Source organism: Sparus aurata, chromosome 20, assembly GCF_900880675.1.
Source record: "Sparus aurata chromosome 20, fSpaAur1.1, whole genome shotgun sequence".
In the NCBI taxonomy this organism is placed as follows: Eukaryota; Metazoa; Chordata; class Actinopteri; order Spariformes; family Sparidae; genus Sparus; species Sparus aurata.
In genome coordinates this window covers 13,130,958-13,151,752 of record NC_044206.1, presented here as the reverse complement: position 1 = coordinate 13,151,752, position 20,795 = coordinate 13,130,958, and the positions used below count along the sequence as shown (strand labels likewise).

At 43.0% G+C, this 20,795-nt stretch overlaps 2 protein-coding genes across 3 annotated transcripts in view; both read right to left on the bottom strand.

The window, feature by feature from the left end:
• Positions 1-1,609: 1,609 nt before the first annotated feature.
• On the bottom strand, positions 1,610-14,574 carry LOC115570727 (putative protein MSS51 homolog, mitochondrial). Its single transcript, XM_030399421.1, has 7 exons — positions 14,367-14,574; positions 10,027-10,204; positions 9,711-9,860; positions 7,616-7,740; positions 6,726-7,289; positions 2,713-2,806; positions 1,610-2,023 (listed from the first exon to the last, which is right to left on the bottom strand). Exons 2-7 carry the CDS (start codon positions 10,182-10,184, stop codon positions 1,816-1,818), a joined length of 1,299 nt encoding a protein of 432 aa, XP_030255281.1. The 5' UTR covers positions 10,185-10,204; positions 14,367-14,574; the 3' UTR covers positions 1,610-1,815.
• Positions 14,575-15,280: 706 nt separating this feature from the next.
• capn15 (calpain 15) overlaps positions 15,281-20,795 on the bottom strand; it is a 49,764-nt gene continuing 44,249 nt past the window's right edge. The window contains exons 11-12 of one of the 2 annotated variants that reach the window (XM_030400136.1): positions 20,415-20,593; positions 15,281-18,513 (exon numbers count right to left, since the gene is read on the bottom strand). In XM_030400136.1, coding sequence (XP_030255996.1) covers positions 18,336-18,513; positions 20,415-20,593 — 357 coding nt within the window. In that variant the 3' untranslated portion in view covers positions 15,281-18,335. The remainder of the gene's footprint in view (positions 18,514-20,414; positions 20,594-20,795) is intronic. The other variant, XM_030400137.1, reaches the window with a different exon arrangement.

Sequence of the window (20,795 nt, the reverse complement as noted above, 5' to 3'; positions counted from 1 at the left end):
GCCTCAAAGATGCCAACTGTTTTTCTGGCATATAAGGGCAGCATATGGTGTGTTTTCTCCACTGACAGGGCACTTTTATCATGTTTTCATAATAGCGGCATCCATAGGGCACTTCTGCTGCATTTTTTAAACATGGAGGCACCATAAAAAAAAAACTACATTCAGATCCGTGAGTTACTTTTCAAAGCAGGAGGGCAGCACAACACCAACCATCACAGTTAACTGTCAGTGTGCTTTAACCACCTTTATCCACTAGAGGTCAGTGTGACACTATAAAGTCTGTCACCAACAAGACCCATTCTAATGCAGATGTAATGTGTGTTTAAAACATTAGCATCATGATTGAGCAGTATCATTTCAAACATTAATCCAACAGGCAAGCCAATTTTTTTACATGGTCACGGGGGCCAGTTGGTTTCTAAAGCGGGATTATCACATCAACCTCCTTCATTTAGGTTAATGCAATTCTGACTTCTTTATTCAGTTAGAAGTGATTCATTGTCTGTGAGGGGACCATAATGATAAGACTAATATGAATGGGCTACTTAAGCATTTTTCTCTAATCGTTCTATGTGCCTCATCACTTGACTTTAGAGGATGAGTCACTCCTCTTTATGAATGGAATTTATGGACGTGTCTCCACAAAGGATTATCTAAAATGTTGGCAGAGAGTCGCTCTCATTTTGTAGTCACGAAGTGACATTTTTAAAGCTGCTACGGAGGCAGCATCTTGTGATTTGCCCATGACTTGTAATATAATGCAATCCCTTACAATAGTCCTGGAACAGGTGAAGCAGATATATACTGTTCTGTTGTGTTGGGACTGTGTCAGACAGGCATTGATTTATATCAAGGCATTTTTTTCACCTGTGGCTCCTACTGTTCCTTGGATCACATTGTATTGTTGCTATCAACAACTGAACACAGCCATCGAACAAACGCTGCTTGACTTCTTGGTCATTTTATTGTTAGGCTCTGGCAAGAATGCATGATTTCTTAAGGAGAATCTCCACTTAGCACATAATAACTATTACATTATCATCCGCTCAGCACGGCACCATGTGTTGATGAATGGATGTACGAAAGATAAATGTAGGGGGTTGGAATTTTCTTTTTTGCTTTCAGATGCTTTCACTTATTCATTTCCATTATTTATTTCCAATCATTGTGTTTTAATTTTACTTTAGACACTTTTATTATTATTTAACATTGCCCTTTTATTCTCTGCACTCTGCCAAATCCGTCAGACTCACCAAATTACAGTCCTGCAACAGCTACAAATGAGAAACAGAATGAAAAAGATCACGATGTTGCTAAATTCAGGCACCATATCTCTTGTTGGGGTGTGATTTTAGACCATGTGTTACATTAGCAAGCACATGATCTGATTTCATGCAGGTATATTGTGAGATTTGGGAATAGACCGAGGCACAGAACAATTTAAAGGGAACCGACAAATGATGACCGAACCAATTTTGGTCTCATTACGTATGTACACTCATGAGCCTTTATATCAATCAAACATGCCACCTCGGGGCACAGGCATAGCAGCCCTTTGTGCCCCGCTGATGCCCTCAGGTGCTATCATTTTCAATAATGAGCTTTGAGAGACATCTTTCATCTGTTTCTTTAATTAATAATATCAGAATTTATAGGACGGTGTTCAGCACACCATTCCAGTGTGGGCTCCTGCATCCATTTAAGCCGAGCGGCAGCACAGCTCAGCAACATCCATCTCTAAAAGGCTGTGGGAAGCCCTCAAAAGAAACCTTTGAAACCTCATTTTGAAAGTGGAGCACAAAAGCAGGCTTTTCCTTAATTGTCTGTCCTGGGCTCCTCAAAATCTTCTTGAGGTAGCAGTCCCTGGAAACAGATGTAGTGAGAGTTGCAGTAGACTGGGGTTTTGTTGGGGCAGGACTGGACCTGCTCCGGTTTCTGCGAGGTGAATGGATTGGGTCCGCTGTCCCTGATGTGTATCTCCAACTCCAGCAGGATCTGGAGCGAGCACTTGAGCTCCATTTCGCTGTGGAGACAATAAAAAAAAAAAAATAATAATCAGGTAAGTTTACTTTCCTCAACAGAGGCTGCGGAGAGGCTAAACCCCTCAAAGACTTATTTTAACATCCAGCCACATGAAAACAGTTTGAGGGAAACTGCAGAAGAAGAGCATCAAGAGAAGAGAAAGTGAGCAACATCAATAACTGTGGCCATATCATCAAGTTAGAGTCGACAGGGGGAGTTTGCTGTGAGTGCCTGCAGCAGAAGAAATAAATCTTCTTCCACAACTTGGCCTTTGTACAAACACGAAACCAGTATTTGCCCAGTCGAGGGATGGAGTGTGGAAGGCGTGGTGTGATCTTGGTCGTGGGCAACGATAACTGTGTAGACTGAGAACTGTGGTGATGAGGTCAGGTATAGTAGATGAGGAGTAGGGATATGTGGGTGAGCACTAATTGTGCCACAGAGGAGGGCAGGGTTTAATATACAACAATACAGAGGGAGGAGGAGGGATGGATTCAATATCCAGGAGGGATGTTTTTTTTTTTTTTTCCAGAGTTTTGAAAAGCAGATGGTGTACATTGTAAGTTAATGAGTCCCTGTAGCAGAAAGATCTTAAAATATTTACCATTGCTGGAAGGAATAGAAAGTTATTATCACCACTATAAAATGTGAGACAGGTGTATGATTCAGAGGTACAATAATGTGACTAACCTGTACATAGTGAAGAGGGAAGGGATGTTATAATCTCTGAGTAGCAGAAGGGTGGGCAGCCAACCTTCTACCAGACCCTGGTTAGCGTGGAACCCTGTGTTAGAAACACATAAAAACAGACGTGTAAGATATTCATAATAGCGCTCTTATTTAGACAACCACTGGAAATATTTCTTGTTGATCCAAAAAAAATAAATAAATAAGGTTGAATATCAACCTGAATGTGCTGAGACAACACCAACCAGACAGTCAGTTCTCCATTTGGGAAGTAGTAAAACCAGCATATGAACGTAATAAAAACTCTATCATCAGTTTAAGCTCCCTTACCCCTGATAACTTTAAATATTGTGTGATCTCTTTGTACATTTCCGTGACAAAAAAGGCAAAAAGCATGGTAAATATTTCAGCACAGTACGACATTGAGCTAAATGCTAATGTCAGCATGCTAACACGCTCACAAGATAGGCTACAATGGTTATCCATCTGTCTATGACAGATTTAGCATGCTAACATGCCCATGAGATGTATTATTCATGTAGTCTGTAACTATATTTTTTGTTATATTTGCTAAAATGGTCATTGTGATCTGACAGTAGAATAAGATACACATCAGCTGTGTAAAGATCCATTTTCTGTGGCTACACCCAGTGGCTGTAACCGGCACAACACAACCAATCAGAGCCAAGGGGAGTGTCTGAGAAGTGTCAATCGATCTTGTACATATGCAGCTGGCCGCCCCCCATCCTCGCAGTGCCTGTGGGTCAGTACCGCTCCCCCGCAGGCCTGCTCTTACCTGGTCAGATACGTTCAAGCTCAAGCCCAAACTGTAACAATGGTGAACAGACAACAACAACAGAGCCGAAAGATGCCCCACCATTTCAGAAGTGGAGGAAGCTGCTGGATTTGTAAGGACTCAAGAGCAATGCAGAGTTAGCTGCTTTACTGCTGGACAAGTAAGAACCCCTGCTTGACATACGTTTAATTCTACGTTTTAACCACAAGGCTATGGTGGCAGCGGTTAAAGTGGGACTCGCAATAGCACATATCGCCGTTGAAGTCTAGCATGCTAACATGATCACAAAATATTTTGTTTATATATTTGTTTTCAGCGTGTTTACCATTGTGGTTTAGGTTTAGCATGCTAACATGCTCATGAGACTGAGCCTAATTTTTTCCAATTTATATTAATGTAGCATCCTGGGTCGTTAGCTTTGCAGGTATTCATCGTTAATTGGGCAATTTTGACCCGATGACAGCGTCAGGTGTAGAATCCATAGAAAATAAGAAAAACAGAATGAGGTATCCCAAACAGTCCTCACTTTGACTTGTGCAGAGCCCAATCAATCATAGTAAGAAGCTGTTTGAAAAAAAAAAAATATTTAAACAAGGAAAAAGCCTCTCTTGCAACATAAATACCTCCCTGAATAATTCAGCTGAACGACACAGACAAAAGGTAAACCTTACTGAGCTGTCTGCTTCTCACCATACAAGTCTCCAGAGTGACGCCAGTAAAGTGAAAATCAAATAGATCTACACCTGATTAGTCTCGAGTTGCCCACGTCTTTCCCTTGTTAGGTCGAGTATCCCTCCTACTGAACATGTCACTGTCTTTGTTTAGCAGTCTGACAAAATTATCAGTCAATATGACAAAGTTAATCTTGCTCCAAACACGCTGACCTTATTTCGAAACCTCATCTGGACTACAGAAAGCGCCGCACCATGCCAGCTGAAAAGTGATAGCGCTCCTCTGCAGAGGCTGGTTTGGGGACATAATCCTGCAGCATATTAACTGACAGATGTCCCTTTCCCCTGACTCTGGTTTATATTAATAGTACATTTTTTCTGTCTTTCTGAGCAGCAGGGTGGCGTGGTGAATAGCTCAACCTTCAACCACATGACTGAGGTTCACGCCACCGCAAATACTGTCAATCCATTCAGCTTAAGTGTCCTTGGGTGAGGCACAACCGCAAGAGCGGCAAACAGAGAATTTCTCTGTGCTGATCAGAAAAAGTTCTACATTATTAGCCTGTCCAGGAGAACCATGTAATCAGCTTAAAATGTAATCAGCATCTAGGAAAAACTTAGGCATGTGAGAAATATGAGAGTAAGCTATGAATTTATAAAGCTTCAGCTGTTTAGTGCTTTCTGAATGATGTGTGTGCTGGTTGTAAGTGTATCAGGGGGAGTATTGTAAGGCTTGTGATGCCACTGAGTATTGTAAGGCTTGTGATACTGGCGCGCAGATGGTATCATGTTATCCGCGGCCCGTCTTTTCCAGGACAACTCCAACTGCAGAAAGAGAGGATTTTCATTTGAATAATGCATGCCATGACCCCAACATCCCCGAGGTGACACTTCTCATCATGATTAAACATTTAACAGGGAGTAAGCGTTTAGGTGTTTAGGCCCCGAGGAGATAAGGTGACAAAGAGACGTTATAGTCTGACTCTTAATGGCTGTAATAATTGCCTGGCTCCAGTGTGAATTTGGGCCGTACAGTGGATAAATTGCTGTTAGTAATGGTAAAAGACTTTGTTTCCTGGTCTGAAAAATAGGTTTTAGAATGATGAAAATGTGGTTTATTTCAAGGATAATAGAAAGTAATCTGGATGCTGTGTTTGTGTTTATGGGGCGCTTGTTTTCAGCGGGACGCTTTGTATGAATAACATCCATTTTCCTTTGTGAGAACTGACGGTTGCCATTGCCCTCCCGCCCTTATTCTCTGAGGCCGGTGTCTGTTTTTCATGCTCCTAGCAGCGATTTCCTCTCTCGTTCTTGTTGTCTTTGTGACTTTCACACACATACACCTTCCTTTTTACTCCTTTCGTCATGCTGCCTGCTTCTGTATCACTAGACAGTGTCATAATGCAGCGCTCTGCCAGCATGAAACGCAGCCAGGCACTCAGGCAGTTTACTTGCAGGATGACTGATTCCTGTATATTTAGCTCCAGTGGAGCCTGCAGTGATAACTGAGCTGAGGGTTATGGATGAGGTTGGGTCGGGGGCTTTACTGCTGCTTTGCAGGTTAAAGGGTCGGAGAACTGATTCAGTGCAAGAGCTTAGTGGGTGTAGGGTTATAGTGCCACTTTAATGAGGTGGTTGTCAGTGAGAGTGGACAAAGGCATTGTTGGACTCAAGGGGGTGGGGGGCGATTGCCCTCTTGGATGCTGCTACGATAGATTGACGTTCTAAAGTGCCCTCTACAGTGCCCTTCCAGTTGACAAAATGTGGTGAAGTGCCCACTCTTCACTATAAATAGGCCTAAATCACAACTTTCTGTGCACTGCTGGCCCCCTGCATACATGTTGTGCCCTTTGTATTTATTCGCCCCCGCACTTCAAACATCACCTTCGTCCACCACTGGACAAAGGGACAGATGTCGAGACTTTCTGTCTGAAGTGCTCACTGTCATAGAATGGAGAAAGGTTGTGGCTGAGTTTTGTGTTGTGTCCCCAAAGTATGAACTATATCCATAATTAAAGGTGATACGTTTTATTAGGTCAGACCATTGTATGCCCTTAGACTGATAAAGGGGACAGGGATGGTGAGATTGTTCTAAATAAGTGATTTTGCAGACGACTGCAGCCTGCAGTGTTTGTCAGAGGGAAACTAGGGAGAGCTGAGACTTTTCGAAAGGGCAGCTTACTGACATTATGCTGAGTCCAGCGATCAGAAGCCAAACTCTCTCCCAGCTGCTCCCATTAATCACCCAAATCCCCAGTAAAAGCCTGGTGCTAATGAATAGGCCAGATCCAGTGAGTTATACGTCTCCTGCTCGCTCTGTTCTCTGAAAGAGGTGATTGTCCAACAAGCATAAAGGGAGACAAGCCACTGGTTCCCCGAGACAGCTGACCACTTAAGCTGAGCAGTTTCTATTTATAGATGCAGTCATCATTACTGGTTGAGTTAAAGGCACTTTGAGGGGGAAAAACCATACCTATCCCAAGATTTAAGTCCAGTCACATCTTTTCTATTTGTTTGTTCACGTTGGGCAGGATGATGTATGAACATACCAGGATGAAATCCAACCACCAGATCTGGCTTCGCTGCTTCTCCTTTCTCCACCACATCATCCCAGAACTGGTGGTAGAGGCCCTTGTAGGCGCTGATGTAGACCTTCTGCCTGGGGCCAAAACCCCCGAGCGGAGGCCTTACGATGGGGCCATCCACCACCTCTGGCCCCACCATGACTATCTCGATACCCTGGTGTCCGGGGAACATGTTGCTCAGCTCGTCATAGTCAGTCAGTCTGGCTCCCATGGTTTCATTGTGCGATGCCCCTGCTATGTGGATAGTGAGCGGCTTAGCGTAGGGGTCAAGGCCAAAGTGTTGAACGCCCGCCCCGACTGTGAGAACTCGAGAGAGGAACTCGCTCTGAATCCGCCATAAAGATTCATGCAGGTCAGAGTCATCCGGCCTTGGCCTGCTGACATTCTTCCAAAGGGTTGTCATGTTGGCCCCAGACAAGATGGCATCCAGACGTGGAGTGAGGTCCCCTTGCATGGGAAGCCAGTCGTCCCAGTTCTTCACCTCAGCAGCCGACTTGGACCACTTCTCAATGGGGAACGGAAGGTCTCCTGCGGGAATTGAGGAATATTTATGATGGATTTCTATGACACAAAACAGGTGACACAGATTAGTGTCGCTTCGCCCGGCGAGTTTACACAGTGTTTTAAAAGCAATCCGAGTGATTCAGAGGCTGAGGAGCTTTAATCAAAATTTCAAAATAGCCACCATTACTGCACTGTGACTTTCTGTCACTTTTTTTTGTCTCTCAGGCATTTAATTCCTGCTGCTCAGCTTTAAAATATGCCATCTCATTAATGCGATTTCTCTGTTTTGTGAACCCAAAAAGCCATTAAAGCGTTTTAATTTCAGCTGCGCCGCCTATTTCATTTCTCACCAGTGAACATCAGCCACTCCACGAGTCTGTCGATAGCCACCAGACGCAGCTTCTTGCAGGTCTTTTTATGCTGAGGCCAGTCCTTTTTCTGACAGTCCTTGCTGCAGTAGTACACATTCAAGCACCTGTGACAGAAAGATGGGGAGAAAAGCAATGCAGAGAAATGAAACGGAGAGAAACTATGCAAGGCATTCAAATTACAGAAGTTGAACAAAATCGGCAGTTTCATTGACAAGGTTGCATACAGTATGTAGTCATTTATGCCTGTACAAGTAAACATGCTAGCATTGTCAGTGTGAGCATCATGGACTTACCTATGTCCATACAGTATATATCATTATATGTGTTGGCTGTGCTAGCATGCTAAACTGAGATGAAGAACATGGTAAACATTATAAATGCAAAAGATCAACAGGCTAGTATCTTCAGTGTGAATATCATAGGCCAAACAGAATCCAAACAGAATATATGATAATCTGTTGAGCATGTTCACATGTTAGCATCCTCACATCACTTTGAATGTGGTAAACATTATACTTGCTAAGAATCAACATTCAAAATGCAACATGCTAGCACTGTCAGTGTATAAGCGTCACACTAGAAATATCTATCCCTATTCAGTAGATATTATAATCTGCCGTTAGCATGTCAACATGCTATCAGGCTAATGCAGAACTCGGTAAACATTGCAGAAGCTAAACTTAGACATGCTAGCATTGTCAGGATTAGCATCACAGAAATGTCTATCCATTTGCAATTTTTATGATAACCTATGTTGAGCATGTTCAAAGCACTGCTATGCCGCTGTCATCGCTGATACACATTGTTTGGTAGGCGATCAGTGAGAATGTCTTGTGCCAGGACACTAATAGAGTCTTACATCCATATAGAAGCCATCTTTGTATTCGACCCTCCCATTCAGACTCATGACACTGAAGATGAATTCTGTCCTTGGCACCTGGCAAAAACAACTGCGGTATTTAGTAGCTGGAATCCCACCTCTTATTGAAGTGGGCTTTTGCATTGTCCGACCGTTGAGGTGGTGAGGTAACGTGTTGGATTAGATGTCTGAGAGCCAGTGCCAGCTGGTGCCTTGGGAGACTGTGTTACTTTACTTTGCAATCATTTGCAGCCTTAGAGGCACCCACATTTCCATAAAATCATCTATCAGCCAACGTGTTCTGTCATAACACACTTTGGGCAGACTAATCCTTCAAGATAGGTTTTGAAGTGGACAAGAAAGGCAAAACAAGGTGAGAAAAAACCCAGGTGCCCTTGGACGGTGATGCAGAAAAACACTTCCGCAGAGATACCTCAGCCGTAAGTGCAAATAATAAATGAAATTAAAAAGGTGATGAGAAGTCACGAGCATGAAACTGTCGGACCATCTGTGGTTACTCTCGGATGTCAAAGGTCTTTGGGCATTTACTTGTCAGCAGCTCTGTCTTTCTTTTCTGCCTTAATGTCTGCTGATGGCAACTTTTTCTGAGAGAGGCAGACACAGCTGGGAATTCAAACATGCAAGACAGTGTGTGTGTGTGTGTGTGTGTGTGTGTGTGTGTGTGTGTGTGTGTGTGCGCGCACGTGAATCAGAGGGACTGAGACAGAAAGACGGCGACAGCAGAAGCGGAGAGTCAGACAAAAAAATGAGGCGCAGAAACAACGGAGTGTTGCATATACCTTATGCTCAGTACTCGAGAACACCCTCTGTGATGTTGTGACATTATGAATCGCACTAAGCCGCTCTTAATAAGCTGGCGAGTTGCAGAGAGATGAATCACAGTCAGGGGACTTAGCTATATTTGCCACTGGCCATTGTCCACCTCTGCGGAGCTGTCCGCACCCTGGTGGCCTGTCATTCTGCTGCTGATAGAACGGCAACTGGTAATACTTCACACATGACAGCAATTGCACAACAATGTCAAAACAACAACCTGACAGGGCGATAATAGGGGCTGACCAGAGAGTGGTATAGGTTACTGTCGCCTTAATACCCGTCGACGCCTGAATCTTGCAGAATTATTCATTATGAGCCTTACATCAACACATCTCCGCAGTTTGGAGCATCATCCTTCAGTTGTGGCTTTGTACTCACTTCACACAGCGCTTCAGGGCCTGTCCCTCGGCGAGATGCTCGGGGAGTTTGTTGCAGCCGGTGCAGAACTTGAAGGTCTCCTCCATCTTCTGGAACATCTCCTTGTAGTTGCGGAACGAGATTCCTTTTGCCTTTCCCTCGAGAGCAGCCCTTGTGAAAAATCAGACACATTTGGTGAGCACGGTACAGTTAAAGAATTGGCTAGAATTTTGAGACACTGAAGTTATTAAAGGAGGAACGTTGTGAACGCGTGGAGCATAAACAGATCAAAGTAAGGACGATGTGGTTTTTTTAGGTTAGCCACAGTAGTTTCTACCTGTATTCTCCGTAGTCCTTCATGTTGAGCTTGTCGAGAATCACCTTCGAGAGCCCGGGAACATTGGAGTCCAGAGAGTAAAAGCCAGATTGGTCAGAGAAGACGCTGTCAGTCCCTGGAGCATAGGACTGTGGGAGCGCTGGGATCTGGGATGCCATGATGTGGCCTCCAGCTTCCACTGAGAGAGGAATGAAGCATTACATAAACCTCCAATGTTATATTAGACTGTACTGAATCAGTGTTTGGCACAGTTGAAATGATACACAGTTATTTTAAGAGTGTCTCTGGTGACTCCTGTGGATGCACTGGTAACCTTGCTGACAGGGAGCAGAAGCAAACATCTGATCAACCCATCAGTAAATCCTGGATTTACTCAGAGCTTTGGAAAACAACAAGAGTTGAACCCAGCTCAACTATTACAAGACTGCCACTCAACGTCGCCCGGTAAAGTGCTGCGTTAGCCGTCAAATCCCTCATAGATTGCCTCGTAGCACAATTGCCATTTTTAAAGCTTACATCATACGAGCGACAACAAAAGCTTAAGTAATGGCTGCTGTCAAGACTTCCCACAGCTGTAAAATCTTGTCACAGAGTCTTACAAACACACTACGTACTGTTTTGGTGTTTCATGAACTAGTGATTCTGGGTGGGTGGGTACTTCTGCTTTGACCACGGGGTACTTTAAAAAGATTGAAAAGAAGCTTAAATGATTTGTGTGCATAAATCCATTAACTGAGTCACCTGGAAAACCTGAACGATACAGAGCTCGCAAACCAGCAGTGAAGTCCATAGATATCAGAGAAAATGTAAACTTAGTAATGAATAAAAAAGAAGCTAATTAGGCTATCCACTCACTGTATTTAAACCATATATCAATCAGTTTTAAAGGCAATGATTAAATGGTCAAATAGATTGATAAAAGTAATTGGTAAATGGTTAACATTGTCATTGCAAATTAATGGATTAACAGGCTAGCTGAGATAGACAGCTGAAAGTATCAAAAACAGTTGGAAAGTTAGCTAAACTGAACAACTAACTAGTAACGTTAGCTAACTAATTAACTTTGTAATTGCTGAAACAGTTTATGAATGTTTAATATAAATTAATTGATAAATGGTTGAAATTATCTCAAAATAGTGGACAAACAGTTGATAGGTTAGCTAAACGCAAAACACTAAATGGTAACATTGGCTAATTATCTGCTTTTGCTCCTTGTTTAAACCATTTACGCACGGTTTAATATATAAGTTAAAAGTAATTGATAAATGGTTGACATTATCTCAAACTAATGGGCAAACAGTTAACGAAAAGTTTTGAACAAAAAAAATAAAAGTAGGCAAATGGATGAATTGTTCAGGTAAATAAATGCAATGGATAAATATTTGAAATAGACAGCTGAAAGTATCAGAAACAGTTGAAACGTTAGCTAAACTTATAAAACTTATAAAGCTAAACTGACTTATAGCTAACCCTAACCCTTATGAACATTGACCACATTACCACAATAATATTAACGCTGAAATGGTTAAGTAGACAGATAAAAAGTAATTGATAAATTTAACCAAAAGTTTTACATGATGACAACTGACAAGCTAAAAGAAGTTGGTACATTTCATTAATAGTTGGAAGTAATGGATAAATCACTAAAAGTTATTACATTATTTTTTTTTAAAAAAGCTAAAAATGTGGATAAATTGTTCAGGTAGCTGAAAGTGATGGATTCATGGTTGAAATACTTAACTAGAGCTGATGATGAATGGTTGAAACGGAGTAATTTAAGTGATGAATGAACAGTTAAAACAGTTTGGATAAACGACTGCCCGACTGGTGGGCTAGGAGAGCGAATGCAAACTTGACCACGCTGAACCCGAGCATTCACAGATCAGCTGTGCAAAACAATTACGACGTCCATTTTGCAATCAACTCCAGACGAGTGCACGTGAACGTGACGAGTGGTGTCGGTGAAGGGCTAACTGAATCTGACATGTGGCTGGGCCGTGGGGGCACATTAGATAACAAGGTTGTGTGTCACTGCGATAAGCCGCTAAACTCATGAATCTGTCACTTAAACTGCACCTGGATCTAATGTCACTGTCCATATCCGTTAGTTCATCTGTGTGTACCATATGCTTACGGATTTTAAGCTGAACCAATGGGATGTGGGTGACAGTTGTACACACACTACGTTGACAGAAACTCCCATGGCAAGGAGGATGGCCACATATCTCCGACTGGCGGAGGATCCGTTAGGCATGTTATTAGGGTTGCGTCATCGTGTCTCTGCATGAGGCCTTGTGGACACTTGCATGCCATATGATTTATTTATTCAGCCTCACATTGGGAGAAAATAAGAAGGAGGGGCGGGAAATGTGATCATCTTGTGGTGGCGACACACACACCAGCCACTCACATGCCTCACATGTCTTTCTTTAGATTTTACTGGAGACTTCCATGAGAACGTCCATGAGTCAGTCGTATAAAATCATGTACGTCTCCTCTGGACTCATTTCTGTTATCATGGTTTGTTTGATCCCAGTTTCCAGAATTATCTTGAAACATTTTGAATATTGGAGCAGTTGAGACTGCATCCATAAGCTCAGATGGCTTGATTGCAACATGGAAGTTTAGACTACTCCTCTGGCCCTTTTTGAGGCTAGATGATTCAAAGGCAAAACGCACACCCCTTACTGAAATCTCTTGTCAGTCAGATCCACCGAAAGAATTTAATTCCAGTGAAAATGACCCAATTCTTGCACACCCTGTTCACCCCTGCATTAAAAAAAAAAAAGGTTGATGTGTGAGTCACAAAGATCTTTATCAAGACATCTGTCTGAGACCTGAATCCATCCGAGAACAGGAAGTGGTCTAAAACGGACATGGAGTTTTTGGATGTAACTATGGAACAGGGACTCGAGGACAGGTGTGGCATGTTCAGTGACCCAGAAAAGCTTTGGGGGGGATCACGGTTGCCAGTCGATCCAACGTTCAATGGGGAGTTTTTCACCAAAACATGTCCCTATGCAAAGTGAATGGGATGGATCAGAGAAGTTGTGAGGAAGTTTGACAAAGTGTCGAATTCTCAATTTCCAAAAATGTTCCACCAGAAAGTGATTGTCAAATCAACCCTCATGGGTTAGTTCGTCATTGTCTTTGCATCTTCTTCCTGATCACAGGTTCAGTGTTGGTTACATTTCACTGCAGCAACGTGGAGGAATCTCACCTCAAAATCACCTTTGAGTCAATGGGTCAAATGACTGGCCGTATGCAAAGTGTACGGGATGGATCAGAAGTGAAATCTGACAGAAAATGCTGCTCCTCAAACGCCTCGTTAGTACTCTAGCCTTTAATTCCACGACTTCGTGACTTCACACTATTGAACGTCATAAATTTGCATATTTCATGCCTAGCAGCTAGTTTGGCATGTAAGAATTGATTTGGTGCAGCTGCTTTGTTGTTGTTAGTGGTGCTGGCTCAGGCACGTGTGAGCTGACCAATCAGAGCTGGCTGGGTCAAGAGGGCGGGGCTTAAAGAGACAGGAGCTGAACCTGTGTGTTTCAGACAGAGGGAGTACACAGATCTCAGAGTCTCGTACTTGCATGTGTGACTGATTTTACTTTTTTCATACTTGCTTCTTTTTTTTATGGCTCTTATGTTGACGCCAGGAGAACTGAAGGGCCCTCTTTTCATTCTTTTTCAAAAAGTCAATACAAATTTAAAATAAGATCATGTGTGTCTGAAGTATGCTACATTCAATCTTCTTACTGAGTCTCTGAAATGTACGTTACCTCTTGATTGTCTCTAAAGTACAACACAACCTAACCTGGCCTTGAAAAGTCCATGCAGCTTGCAGCAATAAAAACCCAGACAATAAATTCTTTATCGCACTGAGACACTCTTTTTTTTTTTTTTTTTTTATGCCCTACAATGCTGTTCATTCCAGTCTGACACGAAAACAACTTTTCCTCTACTTCAAGGAAACTCAGTATCTTTTCAATTTCATACTAAGTGTTGCTGGGGAATGTTTTATTTAGCCTTATCGTGTGCAGACAAAATTGAAAGGCCTATATCTAATTAGTTCCTTCATATCTACACGGCAGCAGGGAGGAATGGGGTTTGAAATGAACAGATTTCCCCAGAGAGGACAGGTCTTCTTCTTTTCTCCCCCTCACATATCTGACCGTGACACTGTGAAGTTTTAAGCATGCAGTGTCCTGCCGCTCACTATCTGGCCTCGGCATTATCACATTTTCACCCTGGCCTGCCATGCACTCCGGACAAGGCGAAGGCGGCTCGGATATTTCCCGACGGCAAGACACGGACAGATATTTGAGACGTCATACCTTTTGGATCCAGATGAACAGAGAGCCTTCACTTCTTGGTTGTCTGTGCAGGGTAGAAGAAAGTGATTGACAGCTCCTTGTGACAGCTGTCACCACGCCGTTGCGCCTCCGCTCTGCTGGGGTCAGCAAGACTGACCACCACGGAGGGTTAAGGGAGAGACAACTGAGTGGGACTGTGGGAGTTAGAGGGTTGGGGAGGAGGAAGATTGGGGGCCGAGGAAGATAGGACAGTTTTAGAAAAAGAAGGGTGGGGTGAAGAGTGAAAGTGGGGAGGGGGGAAGAGGTGGAGACTCCAACAGGGAGTGGGCACCAACATGCACAAACAAACACAACTCTGAGGTACCAGAGAGATACATTCTGCAAAAACACACCCGGGTCTGCCGGGACGAGGGGGTTCAGAGATGAGAAGAGGCACTTCACAGGCCAGGAAATGAAAAGCAGAGAGGGATCGATGATAACAAACAAATCAGAAAGTGGAATTTTTGGAATCAATAACAGAGCGGTAAACAAGTGTATGCGTAAGTGAAAAAAACATCTTGGATATGTAGATACATTATCCTTTCATCACACCGTGTTTTTCCACTTAAATATTTGCTGCCGCTCTGACAGTTCTGAACTTTGTGTGCTTGCCAGGCTCAGAGGGCCTCTTTATTACTGTATAATGACTGGGGATGTGTATGTGGGAAACATTATATTAGTGCTGGGGGTGCAACGACATATCCGCTGATATTTGCCTCGTTGTGTCGTTAACAAAAATAACGTTCATCTGTTGTGTCTCATCAGTTTTGCACCATTGCTGCTTCAACCCAGTAAAAAAAAAAGACAACCAATACAGAAAACAAACAAAAAGAATCACTATAATTTAATCTAAAAAATCTGTGCACCCCTTGTTTGTAATAATGACAAATGCTGAATTTTAATTTAAAAAAATTTATTTGGTCCATCGGAACCTGAGATTGAAAATTAAACATACATATTTTTGTACACATATACTCATATCCCCCTGTCCCAGAAAAGATCAATAAAATATATATCACATTCATCAGAGTTCCATTTTTTTCAGCATCAGGTTTAATTTCTTTTTTATTTCTACTATCAAACTTTCATTTTTTTTCTTTACAAGTTTAAAAGGGTCAGTTCATTTTTATTCCTCTTTTTTTTGTTATCTTTTGTGTGGCTTAAGATTGCAATTCTGTACAATTTACAAGGAGGGAACCAGACGAGGGAGAGGAGAGAAAAGGCGTTTTTTGTCTGCTGGAGTCTGTGAACGACCAGCTTTTCTCTTTCGACAGCAGGGGGCGCCTGTGACGCGCAGAAGAGTCACCACCACAACTTCACAGAAGAGGAGTAGGTTTCATAGGACACCAGCACAGAGCCAAAAATGACAATTATGACGAAAAAAAAAAGAAGAAAACCAAAACATAGTATAAAACAAAACAAAAAAGAAATCTCATGTAAATGTAAAGTGATCCAGCGGTGACACTGAATTTTGAGGTGCCTCGTCGTTGCAGGTGTTTCAGTGCAGGTTCAGTTCTCGTCAAGCTAATCCCTCCGGGGCTCAAGGTGAAGCCTCAAATTATCACATTCCTTTATCTGTCATTCATCAGTTCAGTATTAATATATTCATCAGACAACAGGCCTGCAAATCACTTCTAACAACAAATAAATTACACACTTCACAGCCGCTTTGGCTGCGAGCACGCACACACTCACACAGGGCAGACTGACATCTGAAAAAGTGGTCATTAGGTTTTTCTTTGGAGAGCATATTTACAGTTACTTCAGGTTCAGGTTTCATCACGGAAACGTTTACAACTGCTGTAGTCGTTTTTTTTTTCCTTTCTCTTGTCGTGAAACACAGCCCGCCAGAGCTGGTGGAGTAAGTAAGACTGCAAAAGCGTTCGCCGCAAGCATTCGGGACACGGTGCTGCCATTTGCCATCAGTGCTGACAATGCCAACACGAGCAGGGACGATGCTCATGAGATTCAGCGCTTGTTTAACTCAACGTCGCTGAGCTTAAGTCCTCAACTGAAACTTTAATGTTTGGACTCTTAACATGGAAAAAAAAAAAAAAAAAAAAAAAAAGAGCATTTGTTTATCCCGGCATTTTGCTCATCAGCTTTTCAAGTTTTTCCCCTTTTCACCACATAAAAAGTAAGACACCAACTTTGACCAGACGAACAATTTCCCCACTCCATCTTGTAACTGTAGTACCGTGTTACACTCCCCTCTCTCTGATAAAACATCTATGTTGCCATGGTCGAGGACTCAAAGATCCTTAATGAAACAGGCGTAATGGCTTTGACACGGGAGAGATCGGAAGCGGGTGGGGGCCCTGAAAGAGCACCTACGTAAAAACAGCTGTAGGCAGCCCAAACTGCGAGGAACTCGACTATTTTCTGTGTCACCGCGTGTCCCAGGGGCCGCCTTCTCTCTCTTGTTATGTGTGCACGCAGTCTGACAAAACGGTAATTTGTTATTACACGAGGACACTGTGCTGTCGCTAATGTGCTGTCGGTGTACTCTAGTGGGAGGGATGGCCCAGATGCTCGCGCTGCACCCGAGCAAACAAAAATGGTCCCCGACCTCCCAAAGTAAACTCGGTAGCTCCTCTTAAGAGCTCCCCTATGGCAAACCGACTGTTCAAACAGCCACTAGCTCCTCTAGCACTCCCGGGGTACGCTCAAGTGTAAATCAACACACTGGCAAACTGTTGACATGCGGAAAATAGACAAATACTCACTGACCTTCAGTACCAAAAAAGAAAAAAGATCAAACACAAATTTTTGAGTGCAAGACACACCATTAAATCACCTTATGTAACGTCTAGAGGGCCGAGCTGCTTGCAAAGTGTGAATTTATGCATTAAGATATAAACTGCTTGAGAAAAGCTAGCGTGCTTGAGGGGAAAACTACAAAGCCGGTCATGTAATGACTCGCCTCCAGCGTTTAGACCCCAAACTGAGGCTGAGTGAAAATGAATTAAAGTAAGTAAAAGAATGGGGGGTACGTTAGTCTATCAAAACATGAGGGGCTGGGAATCTATTGTGTGTCAGGGACGAACAACAGAGAGACAGAAAGACGCTATTCCAGCAAACACCTGCCGCACACATGAGCTCACTGTAAAAATCATGGGTTTGGTCCTGAGCTAGAGAGAGCGCTAGACAGCACTGCAGTGAGGATGGAGAGCAGGGACAGACAGTACTGTGTATGAATGATGGCTTTTCCTACGACCTCAAAAACACAAATATGGACAAGATGGCAATGAGGGTTGTGTGTAAAGTGAGTAAGACCGATGTGTGTAACCTTACATAAAAATTAAAAAAGAAACATGTGTCAGTAAAACTACATGTTTGGCTCATGAAGTACCATGATGAGGGCCGTGTGAGATCAACTCCACCCCTGACGTCTCCTGCTTTGTTAGCTGTCCTCGTGGAGGACACGGGGGGGAGTGTAAGTGTCCGGTTGCTGTGGTTGATTGGCTCATAGGCTGTGGGCCTGCGAATGGCTCAGTAGTTTACGGCACTCCACCCTGACTTCTGCGAAGCTCATGGGTTGTCTCAAGGAAACTCAGGGGTGACATCTGTTCCACGAACAGCGCTTGTACCAAAAAAAACAAAAAACAAAGGGTCCAGATTGTTAAGTAGTCTAGAACGGGATCCAGCTGGGTGAAAAATTGTTTTGAGAGTAAGTCCCGGTCACCCGGTGTGGCCCCCGCATCCCTCATTTCATCCTGACATGGCACATCCACTTGGCAAGGGAGAGAGAGAGCACTCGCCGGATGAAAACTTCAGCATTATTGGAGCTCAGACTGTAAACGCTGCCCGTTTATGCTCTTTACATTCAGGTATGTATTCATCCAACAAAAAACAAGCTAATACACACATCACTCGCCCTCCCTTGCCTGGTTTTCCAGTGGTCTGACAGTTCATTAGACTACAGTCTGCGCGTGAGTTAGTGGGCGGTGGTCATAGCGGCCGGGGCCGGTGCAGGCCGTCAATGTCCGGGGTGAGCTGGGGGCTGTGGGTGGCCTTGGTGGGCGTCCAATCTCCGAGTGAGGCCTGGGCTGCCTTGCGGTGAGCCAGGCGGTGGGTGATGGAGAAGCCGGCGTTTCCTTCCAGCTGGGAAAGCACCACCAGCACCTGCCTGCAGGGGTGGACAGAGAGCGAAAAAGACAGGTGAGAGGGAAGTTTCAGGGACTTACTGAACACAAATTTAGTATTTTTTATGTTGCATTGTGTAAACTGCACTAAAGTTAGAGAACAGGGTGAGAAGAGGGGCTGCGAAAAGCAATCCTAATTAATAATATCTTTGGAAAATCTTTACAAAGTAATATAACCAAAAAATTGTGACGTTATATTGCAGCTTAAGAGAAAACGTTATTGATCCTAAGGGGAAACTCAAATGCCACCTTGCAGATGAACTACATGAAGTATGTAACGCACCTTTAGCAGCTTCAACATTAAAGCAATTACATTTTTAATGCAATAATAAAATACAATATTATGAAAAGCCAGTCTCAAATTTCAAAATAAAGAGCTGCTGGATTTAAAAAAAAAAAACGAAAACAAAAAAAGGAAGTCCCAAAACCTGCCAATTAAATCTGACTTTAATCAGACTTCATCCACTTGCTCGTGTATTTTATTCATGAAAGCTTCTTATTGATTTATTTCATTTTTAGTCGTGTTTTATGTCTGCATTTTATTTTGTATTTTGTTACTGGCAGCGTATTCTCTCTATAGCTTGCTCATGATAGTGTGTCCTCGGTTCAGTGCTTCCTGCGGTATTGCTTTATTTACTGTGTGACATTTTGCTTTCATGAAAAGCGCACAATACAGGCTGACTGGTTGGCTGCTGATGGACTACACGACATCATTAGTTTTGCCACATTGCACATTCCATTTAATTAAAAGACATGTGAATTAGTTTAACTCTTTTTGTTATAACTATTTCTTTTCTTTTATATTAATAAATCTCGTAAGGGAAGCCTGCCATTAACTATAAATCTGGATGAGAGACAGTTCAAAGTCTCTGCATCAAACAAAAAGTATTCATCTGTCCTTTTCTCAACCCTCATCATTTTCACCAAGTTTGCCACTGGTCTTGGAACTGTTAATTAGTTAGTCAGCAAAGTTAAAACTAGAATAGGAGGAAGACGAGTTGATTAATCAGCACTCTGGAGTAGCTTGTTTTTTCTGACTCTATTTTGAGGGCAAGAGGAGGAAACACTGCGGCAGGAAATGAGAAAGGTAAAAACTGGCTTCCTGCGGCTTTTATTCACACTTCCATCGTCTTTAAGGATATCTGAGTGCTCCGCAGTGAGAATTATGTCTTGTGCTGAATTGCGATTACCTGCTGTAGCTGCTAAATGCTTTTGCCAGCGAACCGATTGTGTAACAGTGTGTGAGTAAGAACATCAGAAAAAATAAATGAGAGTGTGATCCTGCAGCAGTGAGTGTTTTAATCAAGTGAACTGACGTAATGTTCTTGTTAGATCAGAGAAAAAGACATTTGAATAGATGGCATTCATGCATGGTGACTTTTTAGTGTCCCGTTATGCGGGACATAACTTCAAGGGGATACGGTACTAAATTCACATTAATGTGCGCTGTAATCCAACTGAAACATTCATACAGTGGATGTGCAAAGAACCTAGATCAAGACCTTATAAAATGTGAACAGCTCCACTGTGCTGCAGATATTTTCAGGTTTTTGAAAGCTTTAATGGGCAGAGAAAAATGGGGACCAACAGAAAACAAAGGCACCTCTAATTGTGTGGAGACCAGCCTCAAGTAGATTAATAAGAAATACAGGCGTGCTAATCCTCTGGGATCACAGCGTTTATATAACGGTGTACAGATATATAATCGTCTAAATGGGTGGATGTTTTGCTGCACCTGCACCAAATGTTCCCTGAGCAGCTAATCTCTTCACCTGTTATATATTCAGGTTCGCTTCCTTCAAAGAAAAACACAGCGTGATGGAAACAGAACCTTCCGAGCTGTGTGTTATGTGAGGAGGCTGGGGGGGAAATATAGGCTACACACCTGTGCAGAGGCGGGACGCTGTCGATGGTCTTGAGGCTGCCGCGTGTGGACACCACATTGAAGCTGTCAGTGCAGTCGCAGGAGACGTGGAGGTAGTATTTGGGGTGGCGGTTCTCCACCACCACGATGAGCCCCGCCCAGCCGTGGGTCAGGTAGTAGCAGGTCATGCCCTCGCGGCCCTGAGAGCACACGAACGAACACGATCAGTTTACCATTCCAACGACCAAATCCAATGCTATATCGATTATAGTGTCATTTTACATGCATAAAACATGAGGCACTTGGATGTCACATGAAAGTAAGAATCCTTCTGTCAGTACACCCATGTCAAAGTCATGAGACGCTCCAGAACAAAATTGGGTAACACTTTATATTAAGTTC